Below are 22695 nucleotides of genomic sequence, written 5' to 3' on the forward strand. Positions count from 1 at the left end.
CTGTAAATCTCATTGTTAGTTCACTGGGAATAACAGTCTAGTGCTAATTTGGGGTCGAAATAGTTTTAAGGTCGAGGCAGCTTAGGTTGCACTTCCACTTTAATGATGATAATGATTTTGATTCAAAATGATTTGGAATTTCTGGATGAGGTGAGAGTTGTGGGAATTATGGAGAAGTGGAATAAGGTTACGAAGAAGTGAAAGAGGTATTTTATAATTTTACTGCACTTATCTGTATTATTGTTCAGTAACTTTTGTCAATTTTACAGCATCCCGTATAAATGTTTTTACTCTATGTTCCCTGACTGATTTGTGTTCACATATCTACTCATTAATAAATATAGTGGTATCCATTCTGCAGTTAGGGATATGCTGGTAAAGGAGGACACTTAACAAAAGGTGGACCAAACACTTGCGTCTGAAGTCAAGGAGAATGAGCAGAGTTTCTAGTGTTACTATTGTATTAAGTTTATCTTTTTTTTCTAATTATTTATTAAAGAACCTGAACTATTTTATTTTGTTAAAATAATTGTTGTTGTCGTAGTTTTACACATGTGATATTTTGAATGTTTGAGTTGGTTTGTAACACAAAAGTCCATGTTGCACCAGGGCAAAAGGAAATGTTACCTTAGGGGCCAAAGGTAACTCGTAAAAAAACAACTTAAATTTTATGTTACCTTAGGTCTTTTGGGTGGCTATGATAACATTTTTTTGGCCTGTTGTAACATTTTTTGGGTGTTGCTATAGGTCATCTATGGCGTAGTGTGAGAAATAATATTTTGAATCTCTATGGTGTTCATATATAAAATTCTGCTCAGATTTTCTTGTTCTAGTGAAATTTGGTTTTTCCATATTTCTTTAGTTCAAGTTTTTTTGTTTTCACTGAAGTGCACCGCAGCCTCACAGCCATTGCACAATGTTATTGTAAACTGCATTATAATTATATTGTGCAAACTGCAGTGCATATGCAGTGTCCGAACTGCATTTGAAAACTTGTAATTACTTACTTTTGTTTTCTATTATATTGAATCAAAAACAAAAAATACTTCTAAACTATATTTTGAATCATTGATTTGGTAATGTGCTTGTACAATAGTCGGAATATCTAATTTAGACTACAATTACATTATTTCTTCTCTTCACTTGTATTTCTTCGTCTAGTCTTCTTTCAATATTCTTGTGATCAGTATTTTCTAAGTTTAAGATCTCCTATGTATATATGGGAAAAAGTTGAAAACTATTTTGTTAGAAGTTAGAATACATAATATATATACATAAATATACATACATATATATATATATATAATATTTATACCTTATCAAGTAGTCACGACTTGACTTGTCGAACACCCGGTCGACTCGACTCACCGACGTGACAACGACGCTAAAAAGGATAATCAGTTGCTGTATATCGTACCATCTATAATATATGTACAGTAGAAAGTTTTGTGTAAATGATAGAGTATATATTTATCTTTGATTTTTTTCCTCTCACACTTGTTATATAGATTTATTTTCTAATTAGAATAATTTAGTTGATAATTATAAACCCCTACAAAATTATTTCTCCACACTTCTAAACTGTAAGAGATAAAAGACTTGAAATTAGTGTTGACATCAGTCATTCTTCGCAAACGATACTCTAAAAATACACTTCAACAATAAATAATAGAGAATCCATATTTGTACATACCACACAAATTGATATATGTTATAAAAACTGATGCTCTGCACCATATCATTAATCAATATAAGTGAAAATTGTATTGTTATCTTTAATCAGTATATGTGAAAAATTATAATTTATTTTAGGATCAATTTGTTAGAGATATGCCTTTTGACTGGCTATAATGTTGTGTATATATTATGATAACATAAATGTTAATTTAGAAGTTGCATAACCATAAAGAACAATAGAGACAGATAATTGTATATCTTAGTAAACCATAATTTACATTAGCCTCCTCTAGTTTACTCTCTCCAAAAATCGCTAATATCTTAAACAATTTTGAGGTTTCCTTCTATTTTACTTTTTACTTGGCTTCTATTTTGTTAAATAATTCTCTCTCATTTTTAAAAGTGTTTGACTGAGTTTTCTCTACTCATATTTTAGATTTTTTCTAGATTATTTTGGATTTCTTCGTCTCTCCCTCTAAGAGTTTCATTTATGTTTTGTATATGTTCGTCTCTTTCGTGAGAGTTTGGTTGTATTTTCATTTTCAACATCGTAAATTTGCAAGATGTTCGTAATAATGAATTATTGAGAGTTAATATGATTTTGCATTTATAGTCCTCACGGTTATACCAAATTGTTAGATTATCATTTAGAGAATGTTGTATGTTTTAATTCCCAACAATTTGAGAGGTGAACTACAATGAAAGATCTACTCGATGATGATATTTATTTTAAAGAAAATCTTGATTTATTCATTAAATTTTGAATATTATCATAGATGGTACATGGCTTAAATTAATAAAATATTTTTTACCCTTTAAAGATAAAAAGTAATCAAATCCATAATCTCATTCAAATACGCTACTCTCTGTCATTAAAATTAGGACTCTTGAGAGTTATAACTCTTTAATGGACTAGAATAATATAATTTAGTCCTGCTTTTTTTTTGCTTAACTCTGTATAAAACTGCAAAAAAAGAAACCAATGCATTATATTTGATAAAAAAAACTTTCGAATTACTTTATCACTTAATATTATTATTAGTACATATAAGTTACTAACAAAATTTTACTTATAAGTAAATATTCAAGGTAAATTTAGTCTAGTAAATAATTATAAAATTATTGTTTTATTCCTATTTATTTATAAATTGCAAAATAACACATTTTCAATTAATTTTATTTATTGACTTGTGCAAATATGTGTTATGATATATTTGACAATGTGACTTTCAAAAGAGGAATTGTAGTCATCATTACTCATATATGATGCAAGCAGTGAAATGTACGTATTAGTACTCCCTTCGTCCTAAAATTAATTATTTGATACATATGTCTTTCATATTAATATTATTCTTATATTTTAGTTAATTTGTATCGATCTGAATTTTTTATTCAATAAATAAAGATGTTTTATTTTTAAGTATTAAGGAGTTATAACAAAAGAAGGCTTGAAGCTTAATTAACTAGGGTTTGAGATTCATTTGATAACAAATATGATTTTGTGGGCCGTTTGCGCAGTCTAAACTATTTTGATGATTCAACAACTCACGAAAAACTTATAAGGGGAGTTTTATTTGAGAAGTGGTCTTGAATTCAAAGTCCGGTTGAATAAAATCAGAATTAGAGTAAAACATTCCGCTACAAATTTCCTCTATCTTGAAATCCAATTTAAATTAGAAAATCTGTGTGTATTTGCATTAACTCATTACAAATACTTTTATTTGATATAATATAATTATTATTCAGATCAAATACAAAGAGACCTAATACAAAGAGATGAAGGAAGAGACAAGTAAGTGCAGAAGAATGGATGAGAAGAAGCCATCAATAAAAGAAAAAATCAATCAGCCATTTGAGATATTTAATTGACTTTATCTTCTCTCCTTTTTTATAGATTTTCTTATGAACATGTGTTGGTTATCTTGAGATTATTTTGATAAGCTGATTATGAACTAAACTTATATGAGTTATGATTTTTATGGAATCATAGTATGAGATTGGTGGTGTTTTGATAATATGTATTATATGCACAGTTTATTCATTTAGGTGCTTATCATGCAAATAGTTCTTATTGTACGATCAACTTAAGCAGGGTTAACGAAACAATTATAATACCGAGAGAGTTATATTTATTTAAATTTTATTTATTTGTAGTTAATTTTACCAAATTTAAAATAAAAATTACGTATATTATATAATTAAAAAAATTAAATGAAATATATCATTGAAAAGATTATCGAATCTACTTTAATAATAATTTTCCAAAAAAAATAAATTGTGAAAGAAAAATTCTATTTATAAGTCAACGTTAGGTCAAATCGACCAGTAAAAAGTCAAACATCTAAGTTAATTTGGGACACATTAAGTATTAATTAAGTCGGCTAAACAAGCGGCCAAGCTTGGTCCTATAAATAGAACTTGTTAACATTATGAGTACTATTTCCCCTATTTTAAACATACACAACATGAGTGGTGATATATGCATACCCTAAATTTTATAGTTGCACGCTCTTTCTTAATTCTAGCACCTTATTTAAACATTCGTATCGTTAATATTCTTGATTATTGATATTTTGTATCCGGTAAAAGGTTTGTTTTCCCAAAATCACTAGGTGACTCACAAACCTTTACTTTAGCGGTATTTACGAGAATCTACTTTGTAAATTTGATTTATCATAGAAATGAACCGTAGTTTGTAGAGCCACACTTAAACAAAATTTCCTCTTGACCACTCACATAGAGGAATTAGGATAACGTATGATGCAAGTGGAATATCATATGATTTTACGTTACATGCTCATAGGGATGGGCACGGGGGCACTTCGGGGTCGAAAAGTGATATCTCCGCCCTGATCCCCAAATTTAATACCGATCTCAGAACCCGCCCCGAACCCCGAACAGGGATTTTTATTGTCCACGATTCTCGACCCGAATGGGGAATGAGGATCAGAATTTTTTTATTTAAATAAAATAATAACGTAATATTATATTTTATAATTTTTAATAAAAAAAATAAAAAACTAATATGTAACATATAAATGTATTGATATTATCTCATTTTTTAACATCAAATAATATTAAACTTAATTTATAATACAAATAAATGATAAAGTTTAAATTATAAAAATATATTATATTATATTATAATGTAAAAATTGATAAATAAATTATAAATTATTTTAAAAGCTATCTATTTTTAATAATTAATTTAGTATGTTATATATAAATATTTTTTATTTATATATATACACAATCGGGATCAGGGCTGGGAGACACTAATCCCCGACCCCGTCCCGATCCCGTCCCGATCCCCGAAATTCTTATAAAATTCTTCCCGGTCCCCATCCCGCCCTTAAAAAATTCCTCGAATCCCCGACACGACGGGGCGGGGATCGAATCGGGGTCGGACGGGATGAGGTGGATGCACATCCTTACATGCTTATGATTTCCTTACTTCAAATGGAGCACAGAGTCTCATGTGCACAAGTTGTATGGATGTATGAATTTCGACCGAAAAGAAGACAAATATTAACTTTTTTACTCATTGAGGCAAAATCGGATCAACTTTCAACCCGGTTGATATGTTGATTTACAGTTGGGATCAAAAAAACATACTTATGTTAATCATACATGAGTTTTTTTCATTTATTAGATTTGGCATTAGAGTGTTTAAAATTGATCAGATGACTAGGACATTCGAGACAAAGGTACCTAAAGATGACTAAGCATGTAAAAATAATCAAAGTATGTACATGTCATTACATTTGATATCAAGTTTTCTAGGAGACCGTAGAATATCATAAATAAAAATGTTAGGGAAATTCTCATTTGTGTCATTCTGTAATTGACTTTTCCAAATGGTGTCATTTTATATTTTGGACTTACGAGTGTCACCTTTAAAGTAAGTGATTACGCTACAAATGCCCTTCCGTTTGTAAAAACGTTATGAAACTTTAAAAAACAAACAAATAAGCCTTAAAAACACATTTCGATGAAAATTGAACGAATCACTTACATACAACCTAATTCAAAACTTCACAAAAAAATCCACCTTGTAAAGAACCGATGAAAGCACCAAACTTTGGGTGAAGGAGGAGAATAATTGTATGTTCATAAAATTGGTAGATAAATGAAGTTTGGGGGTGATGGTGGAGGCTACCACCGGTGGTGGTGGCGGTGGTGGCAGATTGTTTCCAGGGTAGTGAATAGAGGAGGGGGGAAATTGAGGTGTTGATTGTGGGTGTGCAGGTGTTTGAGATGTGTGTGTGAGATGTGTGTGTGCAGTGTGTGTGTGTATTATAGTATGTGTATGTGTTCGGTGGCGTGTATGTGTGTTTTGTGATGGAATAAAAAGTGAGAGAAATAGAGGGATAATCGGGCAGAGAAGGAGAAGGCAAGGAGAGAGTAACTAGAGAGATGGTGGCAGGGAGAGTCGCGGTGGAGAGCGATGAGAACGTGAAAGAGATGAATGTAGGAAGACAAAGCTATGTGAGAGTGAGATAATGAGAGTGAGAGAGTGAGAGAGAGATTATTTGGAGAAATTTTAATATAAATGTGGTTTTCAAATAAAAAATTTAAATGAAAAAAAATATATATTAATTTAACGTTTAAGTAACGTTTTTACTAAGAGAATGGTACTAATGGTGTAATCACTTACTTTAGGGGTGTCGGTCGTAATTCCAAAACATAAAATGACACCATTTGGAAAAACCAATTACTGAAGGGTACTAATGAGAATTTCCCAAAATGTTATGACTCTAGAATCGTGAGAATATTTTTTTCATAAAATAATATTTGATATTTAATGAGGTATTTCCAGATAATTTATTACTCATATATCTTGTACACTTGTATATATTTATTTTAAATTTAATTACTGTTGTTAAGAAAAGAATCTTAAAAGTCACCCTTATGACTTATAAGTTCGGAATAGCCGACGAGTATTTGTCGACGCAACTTATAAGTTGAATATACAACTTATAAACTGATAAGTTGAATGTTAATAATGACATAAGTTGAATATACCACTTATAAGCCGATAAGTTGAATGTCAGCTTTTTCTTAACTTATTTTGATTTTTCATTTTTTTCTTAATTTTAGTTTTAATATATATATATATATATTTAAATGTTAATCTAACTTAAAATATAAGAATTGATATATTTATATTTAAAAATTATTTATTTTAGTTTCTTTAATATTCAAACACTTATCTATACTATTATATTAAAAATAAAATATTGAAAATTTGGTTGTTGGTCCTCTGATCACTTAATCCAGAGTCGTTAGATCAAATTGATGAGAACCGTTAGATATAATTTTAAAAATTAATATTCAATGAGTATAAGGTTCGAATACCACAAATAACCTAATAAAATTATAATTTACAGTATATTATGATAAAAATAACTTATATACTAGTATAATATATAAACATTTATTAATTTAGCGCTTGTAAATTATTTATTTAATTTAAATGATAAGTTATTTAATATTTATCAAACGAGCACTTATATATTTAATTAACATTTTGAGAGGGCCAACTTTAAATAAAAAAAAAACAACATAGGGGCAAAATTGAAAAAAGAGAGTATGAAATGGGGGAAAATGGAGTAAACTCGAATTGTATCGCAAAATTGCAGAAGACAATTACAAGAAAAAGAAAAGCAGCAGCAAAGTAGTGATGGAGGAATCGATACCCTTCAAGAGCCTCCACATCCGAGAGTTCCAAGGTCACAAGAAGAAGGTTCTCTACTCTCCTACCTGCCTCCTATACATACATGTATATAGTAGTACCCTAATTAAGCTAAACCCCCTTGCAAAACCCCAGGCCTATTTATCTTTGATTTGGTTTATTTGCAAATGAATTAGGTACATTCCGTTGCTTGGAATTGCATTGGCACTAAACTTGCTTCCGGTTCTGTTGATCAAACTGCCCGCATTTGGCACATTGAACCACACGGACATGTGATCTCTCTCTCTCTCTCTCTCTCTCTCTCTCTCTCTCTCTCTCTCCCCCTCCCTCATCTCCGTCTCTCTCCCTCCCTCCTCTCCGTCTCCCCGTCCCTCTCTCTCCCCCTCTCTCTCTCCCTCTCGCTCCCCCTATCTCTCTCGTCTCTCTCTCTCCCTCCCTCCCTCCCTCCCCCTCTCTCTCACTCATTTTTCCATTGTAAATGTTTTATTACTTGTATTCGTTGCTTAAATGCCAAGTTGTGATGTGTGTTTTTACTCAGGGTAAGGTTAAAGATATGGAGCTCAAGGGACATACTGATAGTGTTGATCAGTTATGCTGGGATCCCAAGCATTCTGATTTAATTGCTACTGCTTCCGGTGACAAGACCGTTCGTCTATGGGATGCTCGTAGTATGTTATTCCATCTTCTTTGCAATTCTGCTATTGCTACTATTTGTCTTTTTGTTGAGAAATTTGGTGCCATCATTATATCCTTGGATTAGTTGGTAGGTTTTACCAAATTTAAATGTCCGGTGAAAGTTACCTCATAATAAATCTAATGTGATTAATCCTTCACATCCTTAAGCCCCTAAATACATTTGTGATCAAACTAAAAAATTACCCTATAAAATATTCTAGAAATTTAGCCTAAAAAATTACCTCGATCCTAAAGGCCCTAAACCACACCAAAATTATGTTGTAGCTTCCTAAGAATTAAAAAATAGAAAAACCATATGTAGTTGGAAAAAAGAAAAGAGTAGGGGACAGATGGGACCAAAGCTCTTGTCTGGTCTGTACCATACTCACCCCCTTTAAGAGGAACTCTAATGCCATCTCCAAAGTTGCCAAATTTTGACAAATCACCCTAAAATATTGTTGTTTAATTTCTCTCATCCACATCATTTTTGGCAAATTGTATAATTAAACTACTCCAATGCTACGCAATTTACAAGTTGCCACCAATCTACCATTAATTTACTGTATATGCCATTATTTAATATATTACTTTTTTAAACATCCGATATGTTCCAAATTTATTCATTAATAAAAATTACAGTATATAATAATAAAATATATCGTTGTAATGAAAATATTAATATAAATCCGTTACATTAAATTTAAACTGTTACATAAATGTTATCATACATAATAATGAGATGATGATGAAAAATATATAGCAATTTGTGTGTTAAGAAAATTAGTCTTTATATAAGTACAAAATTTTGGTTATCTTTTTTTTTACTCTGGTGTCATATATGATGTGTCCAATGTCCATGACTAGATAATTCAGTATTTTGTCAATCAATTATGTTCTCCGGCGACTTTTTCCTTGTGTCGACCTCATTCTTCTTACACCAATTTCTCCAATGCAAATGCTTTCCGTTTATTAGTCTCTAAAATTGTGAGTTCTGACTCATTCTTTCCTTGTGATTTAGTCTTTGCCTTTCGCTTAATTGCCTTGCTGCTTTTTGACCTGTAGGTCTCACCTCAATTTCTTCATTATCACTAGTGTCTACATTAGATTCTGAAGTATAAGTTCCTGACTCCAAAACCTTTGTTCTTTTACTTCCTTCTGGTTGATGCATTGTATTCCATTTTGGCTCCAACAATCCACTAGTGAAAAATTTGAGTTGTTTCCATTGGATGCACATCTTTCAGAATTTTCCCGTTGGACCAACCATTGTTATGTGCTTGTTGTGTTGCACTCGTTGAAATGAGAAACTTTTTAATTTATCTTGTTCCGATGGTCTTTGCGTTGCTTTCCATTTTTTTGCTTTTCACCAGTGTGTTTGATGTTGAAAAAATCTCCAATTTAGTCCCAAAATTTTGCGTAAGTTTAATCATTTTTCATCGCGTTTGGTATTTAGACATCCACTTATCACAAGTTTAGTTACTTCTTTGCTCCATGTAAGTTTACCGTTTTGACTTGGCTCTTCATCATAATGTATTATGAGTCATAATACATTTTGATGATATGAGGCTCCGCTCTTCATCATCTTGTATAATGATATTTTCAACACAATTTGTAGGTTGAGTTTCAGATCCAGACAAGGACATAGACAAAGACATGGGATAATGTTGAGAACTAAAATTTGTTTAATAAGGAAATGAGGGCATTGAATGATTTGGAAAATTTTGATTATATTGAGAGTATTGAAATTTTCGATATTGAGGACTAGTAAATAATTTTAAAATTTTGGCCAAATGGAGAAAATCTATTGTTTTGGATGTGGAGAACTTGAATTAAATTGAGAATAATTTGTTTGAATTTTGACTATTGGTATTGCGAGAATTTTGAGAATTACGGGAATCCATTTTATATAAAATGATGTAGGGGATAAGTAATATTGGTGAGTATCTATAGAAATATATAACTATTTAAAAAACAAAATCTGAATTTATTTACGTTATTACTAACATACAACACCAGCAATAAAACGGTAACAAAATAAGAACCTTGAGTGATGAAATATAAAAATAAAACATAATTGTAATGAAGCAAGCAGTTTGCAGTGAGCGCAACATAGGGCGATGGCAACTTGGTTGCTCCAACGGGTGAGCAATTACCAAGCAACTTCCAGCTTGGCAGGCAGTCAAGTAACTCGATTTGGGGATGCTCTTAGGGGAGTTGAGCATTCAAGCCTTGACAAAGGAAAGTGTTTGTGGGGGTATTATCAAAAAGAACATAAAGAAAAAGGGACCAAAGTAAAATAAAGCAAATACTACATTCATCATACAAGTAAGATAGAAGATTGAAATTTAAGTAACATGACTAATGACTCTTCTATCTATGTTCCCTCCCTTAAGCAACCTCTTTTTGATGGTTTCTACTTTCTTTCTATTTATACCAATCCTATTGTTAGGTCTTAGGGCATACTCTGTAATGTTTGTAAATTCTACAGGTGGAAAATGCTCCCAGCTAGCAGAACTTAGTGGAGAGAACATTAACATCACCTACAAACCTGATGGGACACATGTAGCTGTTGGAAACAGGGTATAAAAATTTAAAAGTTCTTCATATGTTTGGTGTAGTTTTTTTTTAAAAAAAAAATTAATATTTAAACTGAGGCTTCCTTTATTTGATGTACTAGCTAACAACCTGTGCGATGCACAGGCTTATTTTAATATTTTTAGTTATATATATATATTTATTTATATATATATCAATAACTTATGTTTTGAGTATAATTATATTATTTAAAATATGATATTATGATAATGTTATTTTAATATAATTTTATTGTGCATAATAATATTATCTTAATTGCATATTAATAAACCTAAACTGGACTTAGATATATACTATTTAAAGTTAGAATTGCGCATCGTAAATTTATGTTATCACTTTGTATTGGGTTTGTGTTTTAAAAAGCATGTTTATATTAGATTTTAATAAGCCTAATTTACAAAATCCATTGATACCAACTGCCAAGTAAGCCTGTTGAGTCTATGGTATCATGAGTTCGGCTTTAATATAGTAGTATATGTATGTTCTCCTAAATTTTTATGTTTAAGTGGTGATCCTGGACATCTGTACCTTGATGCTACCTTTTAAAAAATTATAAGGTAAATAGCTGTGATCCTCCTTTGTAAAACAGAATGTACTTTTATGTTATAGGATGATGAACTAACAATACTGGATGTTCGGAAATTCAAGCCCCTTCACAAGCGCAAGTTTAACTATGAGGTACTTTCTTGTTTGGGTTGATGGTTTTGAATTCTTAGTAGCTGTTACCTTATCCTGTTTGCAAGTTGAAAATTTAGTAAGTGGATAATCTGGTGAATACATCCATTGTAAGTGTAGAATAGTTTAGTAATTCAGATCCTAGGTGGAATTCTTAATGCTTCTGTACATCCAAGTCTCCCATCTGATCTTGTGTTTGACTTCAAAGGAATGCAACATATGTAGAGGAAGCCAGTATTCTTGCATGGACTAAAATCCTATCTATTGTGCCAGAATTATCTCTTACTTTGATGTTTCTTTCCTCATATTTAGAGTGCCATGTTTTTGAATTTCCTTTGCAGGTAAATGAGATTGCATGGAATATGACAGGAGATATGTTTTTCTTAACAACTGGAAATGGTGAGACATACAAAAATGATCAGTCATTTTGATTACTTAATTGTTGCTACTTAAATCTGATTCTTCAGCACCTACCTGGCTAAAAGGCTTCATACTTCTATCGAAATTGTTCTGTCAGGCACTGTGGAGGTTCTAGATTATCCATCTCTGCGAGCTGTTGACACCTTAATGGCTCACACAGCTGGTTGTTATTGCATTGCAATTGATCCTTTGGGAAGGTTTAGTTCCTAAATATTTCAAAATCTCATCATCTGTTGAATAACTAATTCAAATGTGGCTTTTCCTGAAGTACAGTGTTAAGTGTTAAATTTAATTTAGAATCCCCTCGGAGTCCTGAAGATGTAGTAATTGGCTCTAGAGTAATACTTGCATTGTGTAAGGTGCACAGAGCGTATCTTGTGCATGGCTTGCAACATGTGGCAGCTACAGCTGGTGGTTAAATAGACATACTCCCTCCAGTCCGTATATAAAGTTCATTTGTGTTTTTTTTTAATTCCACTCAAGGCATTTATTTCAACTGATAGTAATATAAGGTGACAGAATGTCCTCAAGTTTAATGTCATAGTATCTTTGATGTCATAAGTTCTTGCTATCAACCCACTATGCTTTATTGTTCAGTGGTGTATCTATATGAAACTTGTTTTTTTAGAAAAAATGTGATTTTAAGAACTAAGAGGCTTTCTTTAAAAATTGCTGTTTTTATGGATGCATGATCATCTCTTTTATACATCAGTAGTTCCTCGTCAGTTTCGCACATGAATGTGATATTCTATTTGCATCTGCAGTTGGGTGTTAATTCTTTAAAAGCAACACAATTGAAAACATAAGCCTCCATGTTAGTGTATATGATCGATGCCTATTCTCTTGCTTGCTTGCTTTATCTCTAAACTTTCAGTAATGCTACTAAAAAGAAAATAGTATTTATGTATTTGCACCTGCAGACTGCAGTTGGTTTTGAATTCCTCTAGAGCAACACAGTACTAAAACCATTAGCCTCCGTGTTAGTCCATGTTGGCAGTGCCTATTCTCTTGCTTGGTTGCTCCATCTTAAACTTTTAGTAAATGCTAAACTAAATAATTTTGTATATGTCCGGACACTAGTTCCAGTTTGTAGACAAATTGTTTTAGATAGAACCTTGACACAGGGATGCCAATATTTGTGTAGTCTGCATATGTTGAGATGTGCATACCATCTTTTGTTTTTTCTTGTGTTGTAACTTTCACTTTCATTTATTTCTGTCTTGTTTAAGTTTTTAAAAGCTGTTGCTTGAAATGGAACTCAATATGCTCTGATAAAATAAATAGATTTTATTGTCCATAAAGCTGTTGCTTGAAATAGGTAATTTGATAATACCTACCTGTATAATATTTCTATTCTGCCAGGTACTTTGCTGTTGGAAGTGCTGACTCTTTGGTTAGTCTCTGGGATATCTCAGAGATGCTGTGTGTGAAAACATTCACCAAACTTGAGTGAGTCATCTACTGGTTTTTTGCTCGTATTTATAGATTTAATATTTAGTTGTGTAATGTTATAATAATGGTATTGATCAAAAGAATATCTATTGGTCTTTGGTCGCATTGTTATCTGCTAGAAAATAATCGTGTTACATGCTCTCAGATGGCCGGTCAGGACAATAAGTTTCAATCACACAGGAGAATATATTGCTTTGGCGAGTGAAGACTTGTTCATTGACATAGTATGTATTGGTTCCTTGTTCACCTTGGAAATTATCTACAAGTTTTAATAAATTTGTTATTAGAGCTTAATTATACTTCTGGCATGTCACTTGTGTCAAAGGCATCTATAAAGTATTCTCTTCTGCAATTCCTTGTTCACCTTGGAAATTATCTACAAGTTTTAATAAATTTGTTATTAGAGCTTAATTATACTTCTGGCATGTCACTTGTGTCAAAGGCATCTATAAAGTATTCTCTTCTGCAACAGTCAGTTGTTAGTACTGGACGATCAGTTCACCAGATTCCATGTCGAGCTGCAATGAACAGCGTGGAATGGAATCCAAAGCACAATTTGTTGGCTTATGCCGGAGACGACAAAAACAAATATCAGGCTGATGAAGGTGTTGCAGCTTCTCCTCTGCTCTCTGCTATCATTATATTTATTTTCTTTTCTTCATGTTTCATAATGCACATGCATCTCATCTGTCATTTCCTTTTTACTTTGTTTACAGGTGTATTTCGCATATACGGCTTTGAGGGTGCATAGCTTTATAAATTTGGCTAAGAGCAAACTATGGAAGAAATAATTCTGGTGGGAATACCAAGGTGTATGGAGCAAAACCCTGTAGACATTAGCAACACAGAACACTGAAATGCTGGGTTTTCTGAGCAACAGTGTGGAAGTCTAACAAAATTTTCTGAGCAACAATGTATAATTTAAACAATGTTTATGTCAGACAGTTTATTATAAATTCATTATTTCATTCACACCGTTTGAGATTTTAGAATGTTGATGAGAAAGCATGTAATAGGCTCAATATTGATGAGGAAGCGTAAAAGGGGTGCAAAATGTAATGTATTTGTTTATTTAATTAGCAAACAAAAAAAAGTTAAAAGGAATGCACTTACTGTATATATAGTCATACTGTCATAGTGTATACTAAAATGGAATACTGATCTAAAAAAAATATATTATTATCACTTCATGTTGATATTGTTTTAGTAATGTATCTACAGTTTGTGTTATGAACAAATCAATGAATCTGGTGTAATTTCCATAGCTTTGGAGGAAAGAAGACCCTGAGTTAGGAAAGCTTCATCCACCAAATCTTCATGTTGTCGAAAAAAACTGGTAGAAATGATGCAGCACTGATTAAAAATCTGGATCTGTTCTTGGCTCAAACGCAGAGAATGAATCTGGAAGCAGGAAACAACAAGGCAGTCAAGCAGAGTAGGCAGATAGTTATCAAACTCTGAGAACACCAAGTCATTGGCTTCCACTTGATCTCCACACTGGAACTCTTCATTCTCTTTGCATTTACGGGCTCTTTAGACAAATCAAAACTTGCCCCTTTCATCCTGAGCTCTTGAATACACCTCGTTAAGCTCCGATTATCGGTTCGCTCTCCTTGTAGCTGCTTCCACACTTTCCAGTACCTGCACAGTTTCACCTGAACCAACAAAATCAAAGCAAGTGAAGTAGACAGTGATAACAAAGACGGGACCCACCATCTGTGACAAACATGGACATGATCCTTAACATTGTTAGTATATGCGACAGGTGCAGATAAAATTGTTAAGAAAAATCCGTGAAATAAAAAGAAGAAACAGCATAATTGGAATATTTCTGATCGGATGGAGTCGAGGCGTGATTCGATCTTAGCTAATTTTCGGCTATATAAATCTTCTTCTGTTTGCCATAGCTTGAGAAGTAAGAGATGGCCAGGGCTATTAGAGATTTCCATTAGTGGATGATTTTGTATCGCGGAAATAGTGGTCATGGCAGAGAGAATTTTGTGTCGGTGCTCTTCGTCGACGGGGATTTCGACTACATGGTGTGCATTTTTGTTGTCTGCCATGGATGGTTGTTTTAAACAGACTGTGTTGTTTTAACAAGATTAGCAAGATTGATTTGATCGAAATGTTGATTTCAGGTTGTATATTAGCTTATAATATATATAGTTGCAGAGTCGTGTAACGCCTGAAACTTAACGGCTATATATTCTCTGGATTTGCTGGGCTGGGCTTTTGCTACGGTCACAATTTTCTGAGTCCTGTATTCATGATCGCCCCCACATAATAAGGGTTTTTTTCTCCTATGATTTGTATTTTAATATGGATTTTTTATTTATATTTATTTCAATATTTATATATTTTTTTTAAAAATAAAAATTTTATATACAAATATACTTTATCTTTTAATTGATTGTTTCTCTTTTTAAACAATATGCATGGTCACGTATGAAAATATTTTGATATTGTTTCCTAACGGCATTTTATTCGATTTTACTGTTATTCAACTAATATTTTTTTTGAGGGATTAATTCAATTTATATTAAATTGAAGCAGAGGGGTGAACATACATTATATTTATTTATTTTATTTATTTTCAGTTTACAAGTTTGTCATTAAGATAAGATCGTGTAACTTATGGATAAAATACTTACTCTTGAAATATGTTTTCAAAAGATGTACAAAAGTTTATAAAGCCAAATTTTAAAATAGGAAAATGCTAGGTGCATCAATTTTTTTCCCCAAAAATTTCTACAAATCTGATGTGTCATATGAATAGTCAATATTCCTAATAATAATATGAAACCCCGCGTGCATTTATATGGGCCTATAAACCAAAATCAGCCACGTGTCAACCACGTCATTTGGTAAAAAAATTGGGATACCTAGCACTCTTTAAAATAATAGAACCTTTTCGAAATATGCAAGTCAATTTTTTAAAAATGAATCCTATTTTACTTTAATTCACAATTTTCACTTATAATATATATTTTTATTTATTGTAGTCTCATTTTTTTGAATTTAAAAATATATGGATTTTGCATTCGTATTTTTCCTGTTTTGTATCAAGACTTTTCAAAAAATACATAATTGATTTGGGGTTTTTTCAGAACTTCGACTTGCTTGCAACTCAACCTATACTAGAATTAAAAAAATAATTGTTAATTTATTATATCTTAATAAGCACTAGTGAAAAAACCCAAAAATTTATACTAATAATGGCATTTTTGTAAATATTTTGACCCATATTTTTTAAATTTGACCACTAGGTCGACCCATTTTCATAAATCAACTAATTCATATACAAATATGCAAATATTCATGTATATCCATATCTTAAATGGTATTCATAATTATTAAAAATTCATTTTTCAATATTAGAAAGATCAAACATATTATTAAAATAGATTTGTTTTTATACCCAATCAATTACAGATCCACAAATCATGTCTTCGGTAATTCAAATTCAAAAATCATTATTATTTTCCTTAATAATCATTATCTTCGTCTTCTTTCTTTGTTACAGGCTATATACATCAATATGAATAATTGTATACATCATCATCATTTTTTACGCGCAGTACTAATCATCTCATACATTCTTCTTCTTTATTATCTCAGTAAGTCCGTAAATATATATTTTAAATTTATAATTTATGTGCGATGATTAATTATTCATGTATTATATTTGTTTTTTATATGAATAGTGACAATTTTAAATCGTTTTTGCAGAAGATTATCAATGATCTGTTTACAGATGACTATTAATGTTTGTTTATGTTCAACCGGTAACAACTTTATTCTTTAAAATTATTCGAAAATATCTATGTGTTTAACCATTCTTTTTTGATATACTATTGTACTGTAATTTGATACAACTCGATTTCGTTAATATTTGTTTGTTAATCTTTTGAAATATCTCAATACACAATCAGGTAATTTTTTAGTCTTACCATGATTCAATTTCTTGATTTTGCTAGAACTTAAGTTTTTGCACTCTAAATGTTTGATGTTAGTAATAAACAACTTTATGTATGCTTTTGTGTTGTTTTCTTGCAGGATGGTATTAAAATGGAAGATGAGAAAGTGGAATAAGATATCTCGACTCTATTTGATGAGTTAATATGTCCGTTAAGTTATTTTGTGCAGAGAGTGTACATGAGAATTGTCGAGGCTTTTAGCATATTGTTACAATAAAAACCTAAAAAGCATTACAAATGGGAAGCCTTGAAAAATGATATTGTGATGAGACGTTTCGTTTATCACATGATTTTTGTTCACATACCAATATAGAATGAAAAAGATGTATCATTGATTTTTAATCCTATAAATTATCCATTTTTTATGCTTTGTTAATATTTATATTCTTACCTTTTTTATTTTAAGTAGGTGTATCAGTTGTCAATTGGAGCAGCATGTGCACTTTCTTAGCCAACTAATATAATTATAATTCAAGTTCTTGATCAGTTCTCCAATTAGTTGAACAATACTTCAATTTTCTCCATTCGATTGATCGTTGTCACAGCCAAAGTTGAAGCAAAAGTTTAAGGGTTATGAGGTATACCTACACATTTTAATCGAAGAAGATGTCTTATTTATAAGTGCAAAGCCTTACGGCCAATACTTGATGTATTTATTTATTTCCCCAAGTTTTAGTCCAATGATAATTTATTATATTTTCTTATATTTCTCACTTTCTTTTTACATTTTAGCTTCTAGAATTGTCTTTTACGGTTACCATTTCATATTTTAGTTTGATTGTTAAATGCATTTGTAAAAAAATAATTTTATTTGGTTCTCAAATTATGCAGGTCTAATGCCATTTAGTGATGGCTTGAAATGATTGTATGTTGAAAAGATGAAGCCTTTGGAAGTTAAAACATGTTTCTTGGCGGATGCTGGCGGATAGAGCAACCTCGGGGAGAACTCTCTCCCAAGTGAATAATGTTTGTGTTTTCGAACTTATTAATATCAAAGAATGCACCACTCAAACTCACAATATTCAGGTATATCGGTTAAGTGTTTGTATCAATTATTATAATCTTAACTTTTGAAAGAATTATATAATATTTTGTTGATGTTTACAATTTTTATGCACTATACATGTTTGATAAAAGTTTATATCACATATTTTGTATATTTTATTTATGAAAATAACTTTATCAGCGATATTTTCTTTATACTTGATGATTTATTTTGATTTGACGATTATATTAGTTTTCATTTAATTAATGTTTTCATTTAACTTTGATGATTATGTTAATACAATGTTATGTGATCTGGTAAGATACTAATTTAAACTTTATTTATAACGAGTAATTCAAATTTCTGGGAATTTGCAGCTTTTGGTAGATGATAAGTTATTGATATATATATATATGGAATCATGCATGAACTTGGGCTGAATCAAGTGTCTCTGAAGTTATAAAATTTGAGACCTTCAATTAATCTACCGAAGTTACACTTGGTTATGGACAAATCTCCTGGAGAAGATGAGACTTCATTCGACTGGTTTAAAGAGAGAAGTGTCAATCGTCTTAACAAATATAGAGATCTTGAGTGCGTGCCTTTTTTTGCTTGACCTCTACAACATAATTCCTTTTCCTCCTGATTGTACAATCAAGCAGGTAGTTTATGAAACTGGTCCCTGATTGTTTATACATTAGGTATCATTTCTCTCAATGGATCATCGATCTCCAAAGATCAGTATAATACCTGATGTAAGTTTGGCCAAAATTAATATCCTCTTAGTTTCATATTATATCTGATAACTATTGAATGGAATGAATACATATTGATTATTAGTGTGGTTGTATATTATTATAGTAATATTACTAATTCTTTCAAGTGTAATAGATACATTAAAAGACGTGAAATTGGTATCTAATTTGATCCTTATCGGAATTTTGATTTTTACTAACTTTTGAAGCAACTGACATAGCTGTTGAAGGGATCAAAACTACACGCTCAACTATATACTGTCCAGAAAGACCTAAAAAGGAATATGAGAAGTTGGATAAGATTGAGAAAGTGAAAGAGAAAGCTCTAGAGTAGTTGATCTTTATGATAAGAAGTTAACAAGAACAAAGGCTACTCTATGTAAAGTAAACATTGAGCCGGAGACCACAAAACTTCTCAATCTTGTGCGAATGGAAAAGTAAAAGAATATGAAGTGTAGGCTAGCAATCAGAGAAATATCATGATGGAGCTTAAATCAGAGGTCGACACACTGAAACGCCAACTTTATTTCTCACAATAATTTAATTCCCTTAAAAAAATTTTGGTAAATATTAGATATATTTGAGATGTCATGTCTAATCTGATTTGTGTTTAGTTTTCAGAACTTAACAACATGACTTATCAGAACGTACTGAAATCAGAACTTACTGAAGTCAGAACTTAATATCAGAACTTAAGGCGTCAAAAGATATATATCAGAACTTAAGTGCGGGAAGACTTCAGATAAGGAATGCGGCTGATTTACAAGAGAAGATCTGGACTAAAATAAAAGAAGATATGCATGAAGAGTTAGAGGACTAGAAGACTTGTAGAAGATATCTGATTGATATATTTTAGGAGACATAATTATATTCCATATCAATTAGAAGATATCTTGTAATTGTGTACTATATAAACACAACTTAGGGTTTACACTATATGTGTTATCATTATCGAGAAGATTATACATTGTAACCTAGCAGCTCTTAGTGATATTGTTCTTCACTGAGAGAGAACAACAGTTCTATTGTAACAGAGTTTATTTGAATATACTTGATCTTTGTTACATACTTGTGTTGAAATCGATTTGATTATATAAATATTATATTCAACCCCCTTATATAGTGTTGTGTGACCTAACAAGTGGTATCAGAGCTTTTATGTTAACACGCATACAATAAAGATCCAAAGAATCATGTCTGAAGAAACACAAACCCCAACTAAGCCCACCAAAACTCAAGAAACTCAAAACACTCAAACCCACAGTCGATATGAGACTATTAGGGTTCCCATACTAAGACCTTCTGAGTATCCCATATGGAAAGTGAAGATGGCTATGTTTTTGAAAGCTACAGATCCAGAATACCTTGACAGAATTAATGAAGGATCATATAAGCCTACCAAGCTCTCTGTTGCAGTTGTTGATCAACCAGTAAAGACCATACCAAAGGAGAGAGGTGAATACACACCTGAAGATATCTCATCTATTGCCAAGGATGCAAGGGTAAGGCATTTGCTGCATAGTGCAATTGATAATGTCATGTCAAACAGGGTAATTGGATGCAAGACTGCAAAGGAGATATGGGATGCTTTGGAGACAAGATGCCAGTGAACTGATGCAATCAAAAAGAACATGAGGACTATACTCACTCAAGAGTATGAGCACTTTGACTCAAAAGCTGATGAGTCATTAACTGATTTATATGACAGTTTTGTCAAACTCTTGAATGATCTGTCACTGGTGGACAAAGAATATGATCTTGAAGATTCAAATCTAAAATTCCTTTTAGCTCTTCCTGAAAATTGGGATTTGAAGTCTACTACCATAAGAGACATCTATGACCTTACTGAAACTACTCTTGATAAAATTTATGGTATGCTCAAGACTTATGAACTTGAGATGGATCAAAGGAGCAAGAGGCATGGAAGAAAGTCAAGGACAGTTGCTCTTAAAGCTGAGGAGGAGTCTCCTAAAGTAGTTGTCTCAAAGAAGGACAAATGAAATGCTCTCATCATAAAGTCTGATTCAGAGTCATCATATTCTGATGATGATGATTCAGAAACTAAAAGTTTATCTGAAGTTGATGTTGATGCAGAGATGATGCAACTGTGTGCTCTTATGGTGAAAGGTATCACACAAATAGCCTACAAGAAATTCAAAAAGGGCAAGAAGTTTTCCAGGAAAGGTGGAAGTTCTGATAAGAAAGGGTTCAGAAAGTCTGAAGGCAAAGGAGGAAAGTCTGACAGAGGAGACAACTCAAATGTCAAATGCTATAATTGTGGTGAAAGAGGCCACATATCTCCTGACTGCAAGAAAGGAAAAAGTGATAAAGGCAAAGCACTTGTCACAAAGAAGAAAAGTTGGACAGACACTTCAGATTCTGAAGATGAGGTGAACTATGCCTTGATGGCAAATGCTGATAGCAGTACTGACACTACTGAATTGAAGGTACCTCAAACGACCTTTGCTTTTCATATTGATGATATTACTGAGTTGAGACTATACCTTAAAACCATGTTCATTAGTTTTAGAGTTCAGACTTTAACATGTGAAAGATTAACATCTGAAAGTCTTGCTCTTAAAAACAGAAATGACTATTTAGAAAAGGAGTTAGTTTTTCTTCATCAAACAAAGAAAGAAAGAGATGAGGCTTTGTATGTTAGAGATGAAGTGCTAAAATTGAATGAATCTCTAAAAACTAATTTCGAAAAGGAAAGAGAGATCATCAGAACTTGGACTAACTCTGATAGAACAACTCAGAATATACTAAGTAGTGGAAACTGAAAAGAGGGCTTAGGTTATGAAGATGATAAAGTAGAAAAGGAAAATGTGTCATCTAAACCAAACTTTACCAAGAAAGCTGAAAAGCCTAAAGTTAATCCTGTTAAGTTTGTAGCAAAAACTGTAATGTCTGATTCTGAAAAGATGAAAGATTCTAGAACAGAAGTCAAAGAAAAGTCAACTTCTGACATATTAAAACAGGACAAACCAGCTTTAGTAAATATAGGTTTAATGACTAAGGAGCAGCTTAAGCATAAGCTGAAAGAGATTAGAAATGTGAACAAGGTAAAGGAAGCTAGGAAAAATAGGAATGGAAAGGAAGGTGTGAATAAAAGTAATAATTATATGCCTGTTCCTAATGCTCCTAGAAAGAAATGTTACAACTGTTGAAACTCTAACCATCTTGCTTCTTTTTGCAGGAAAAATAAAGATATAAACTCTTTACCTCCTAAATCAGGAGTTAAGAGTCAGTCTGTTAGGTTTAAACTACAAAATCCTTGTTTTCATTGTGGTAGTTTATGGCATTCCATTTATACTTGTAAGGAATATCATAGTTTGTACTATGATTACTATCAAATAAAACCTTCTTTGACGAAAGTTAGTGTAATTCCTTCTAGTGTAAATTCTGATGCAAAGTCTGATATAAAGTCTGATAAACAGCATGTTAGCATAAACTCTGAAATTAAATCCGCTGCAAATGCTAACAAACTTAAAAAGGCCAAAGGATCCAAGCAAGTCCGGGTCCTTAAAACTAACCAATAGTGGTCTTTGTGATTGCAGGGCAACATAAAAAACATCCTTGTTCTGGACAGTGGATGTTCAGGACATATGACTAGAAATAAAGCCCTGTTATCAGATTTATGGAGAAAGTTGGCCCAGGAGTTTCTTATAGAGATGGCAACATGGGATAAACTCTAGGATATGGCAATATCAATCTAAGAAATGTCATTATTGAATCAGTAGCTCTTGTCTCAGGACTTAAACACAATCTGCTAAGTGTGAGTCAAATTTG

The 22695-nt window shown here is 31.8% G+C and overlaps 2 protein-coding genes across 3 annotated transcripts; one reads left to right on the forward strand and one right to left on the reverse strand.

Annotated features, from left to right (window-relative positions):
• The first annotated feature begins 7267 nt into the window (after nucleotides 1–7267).
• Nucleotides 7268–14158, forward strand: LOC141713352 (THO complex subunit 3). 2 transcript variants are annotated; one of them, XM_074516720.1, is made up of 11 exons: nucleotides 7268–7423; nucleotides 7549–7644; nucleotides 7911–8040; nucleotides 10533–10624; nucleotides 11249–11317; nucleotides 11656–11713; nucleotides 11832–11931; nucleotides 13097–13183; nucleotides 13332–13410; nucleotides 13629–13791; nucleotides 13903–14158. In XM_074516720.1, the coding sequence occupies exons 1-11, from the start codon at nucleotides 7361–7363 to the stop codon at nucleotides 13935–13937; spliced, it is 972 nt and encodes a 323-aa protein (XP_074372821.1). In that variant the 5' UTR covers nucleotides 7268–7360; the 3' UTR covers nucleotides 13938–14158. The 2 variants fall into 2 exon arrangements, with proteins under 2 accessions (XP_074372821.1, XP_074372822.1); XM_074516721.1 differs by having other exon boundaries at nucleotides 13659–13791.
• Nucleotides 14159–14349: 191 nt separating this feature from the next.
• On the reverse strand, nucleotides 14350–15348 carry LOC141713353 (uncharacterized). The gene has a single exon (XM_074516722.1). The coding sequence runs from the start codon at nucleotides 15247–15249 to the stop codon at nucleotides 14569–14571; it is 681 nt and encodes a 226-aa protein (XP_074372823.1). The 5' UTR covers nucleotides 15250–15348; the 3' UTR covers nucleotides 14350–14568.
• Nucleotides 15349–22695: the final 7347 nt, after the last annotated feature.

Source organism: Apium graveolens, chromosome 3 (genome assembly GCF_009905375.1).
Source record: "Apium graveolens cultivar Ventura chromosome 3, ASM990537v1, whole genome shotgun sequence".
In the NCBI taxonomy this organism is placed as follows: Eukaryota; Viridiplantae; Streptophyta; class Magnoliopsida; order Apiales; family Apiaceae; genus Apium; species Apium graveolens.

Excerpts from the sequence above, each read along its gene's own strand:
- LOC141713352 (XM_074516720.1), top strand. The coding sequence starts at position 7,361 with ATGGAGGAATCGATACCCTTCAAGAGCCTCCACATCCGAGAGTTCCAA. Across the intron at positions 7,645-7,910 it reads ACATTGAACCACACGGACAT|GGTAAGGTTAAAGATATGGA; the intron begins GTGATCTCTCTC and ends GTTTTTACTCAG. Across the intron at positions 13,792-13,902 it reads CAAATATCAGGCTGATGAAG|GTGTATTTCGCATATACGGC; the intron begins GTGTTGCAGCTT and ends CTTTGTTTACAG.
- LOC141713353 (XM_074516722.1), bottom strand. The coding sequence starts at position 15,249 with ATGGCAGACAACAAAAATGCACACCATGTAGTCGAAATCCCCGTCGAC.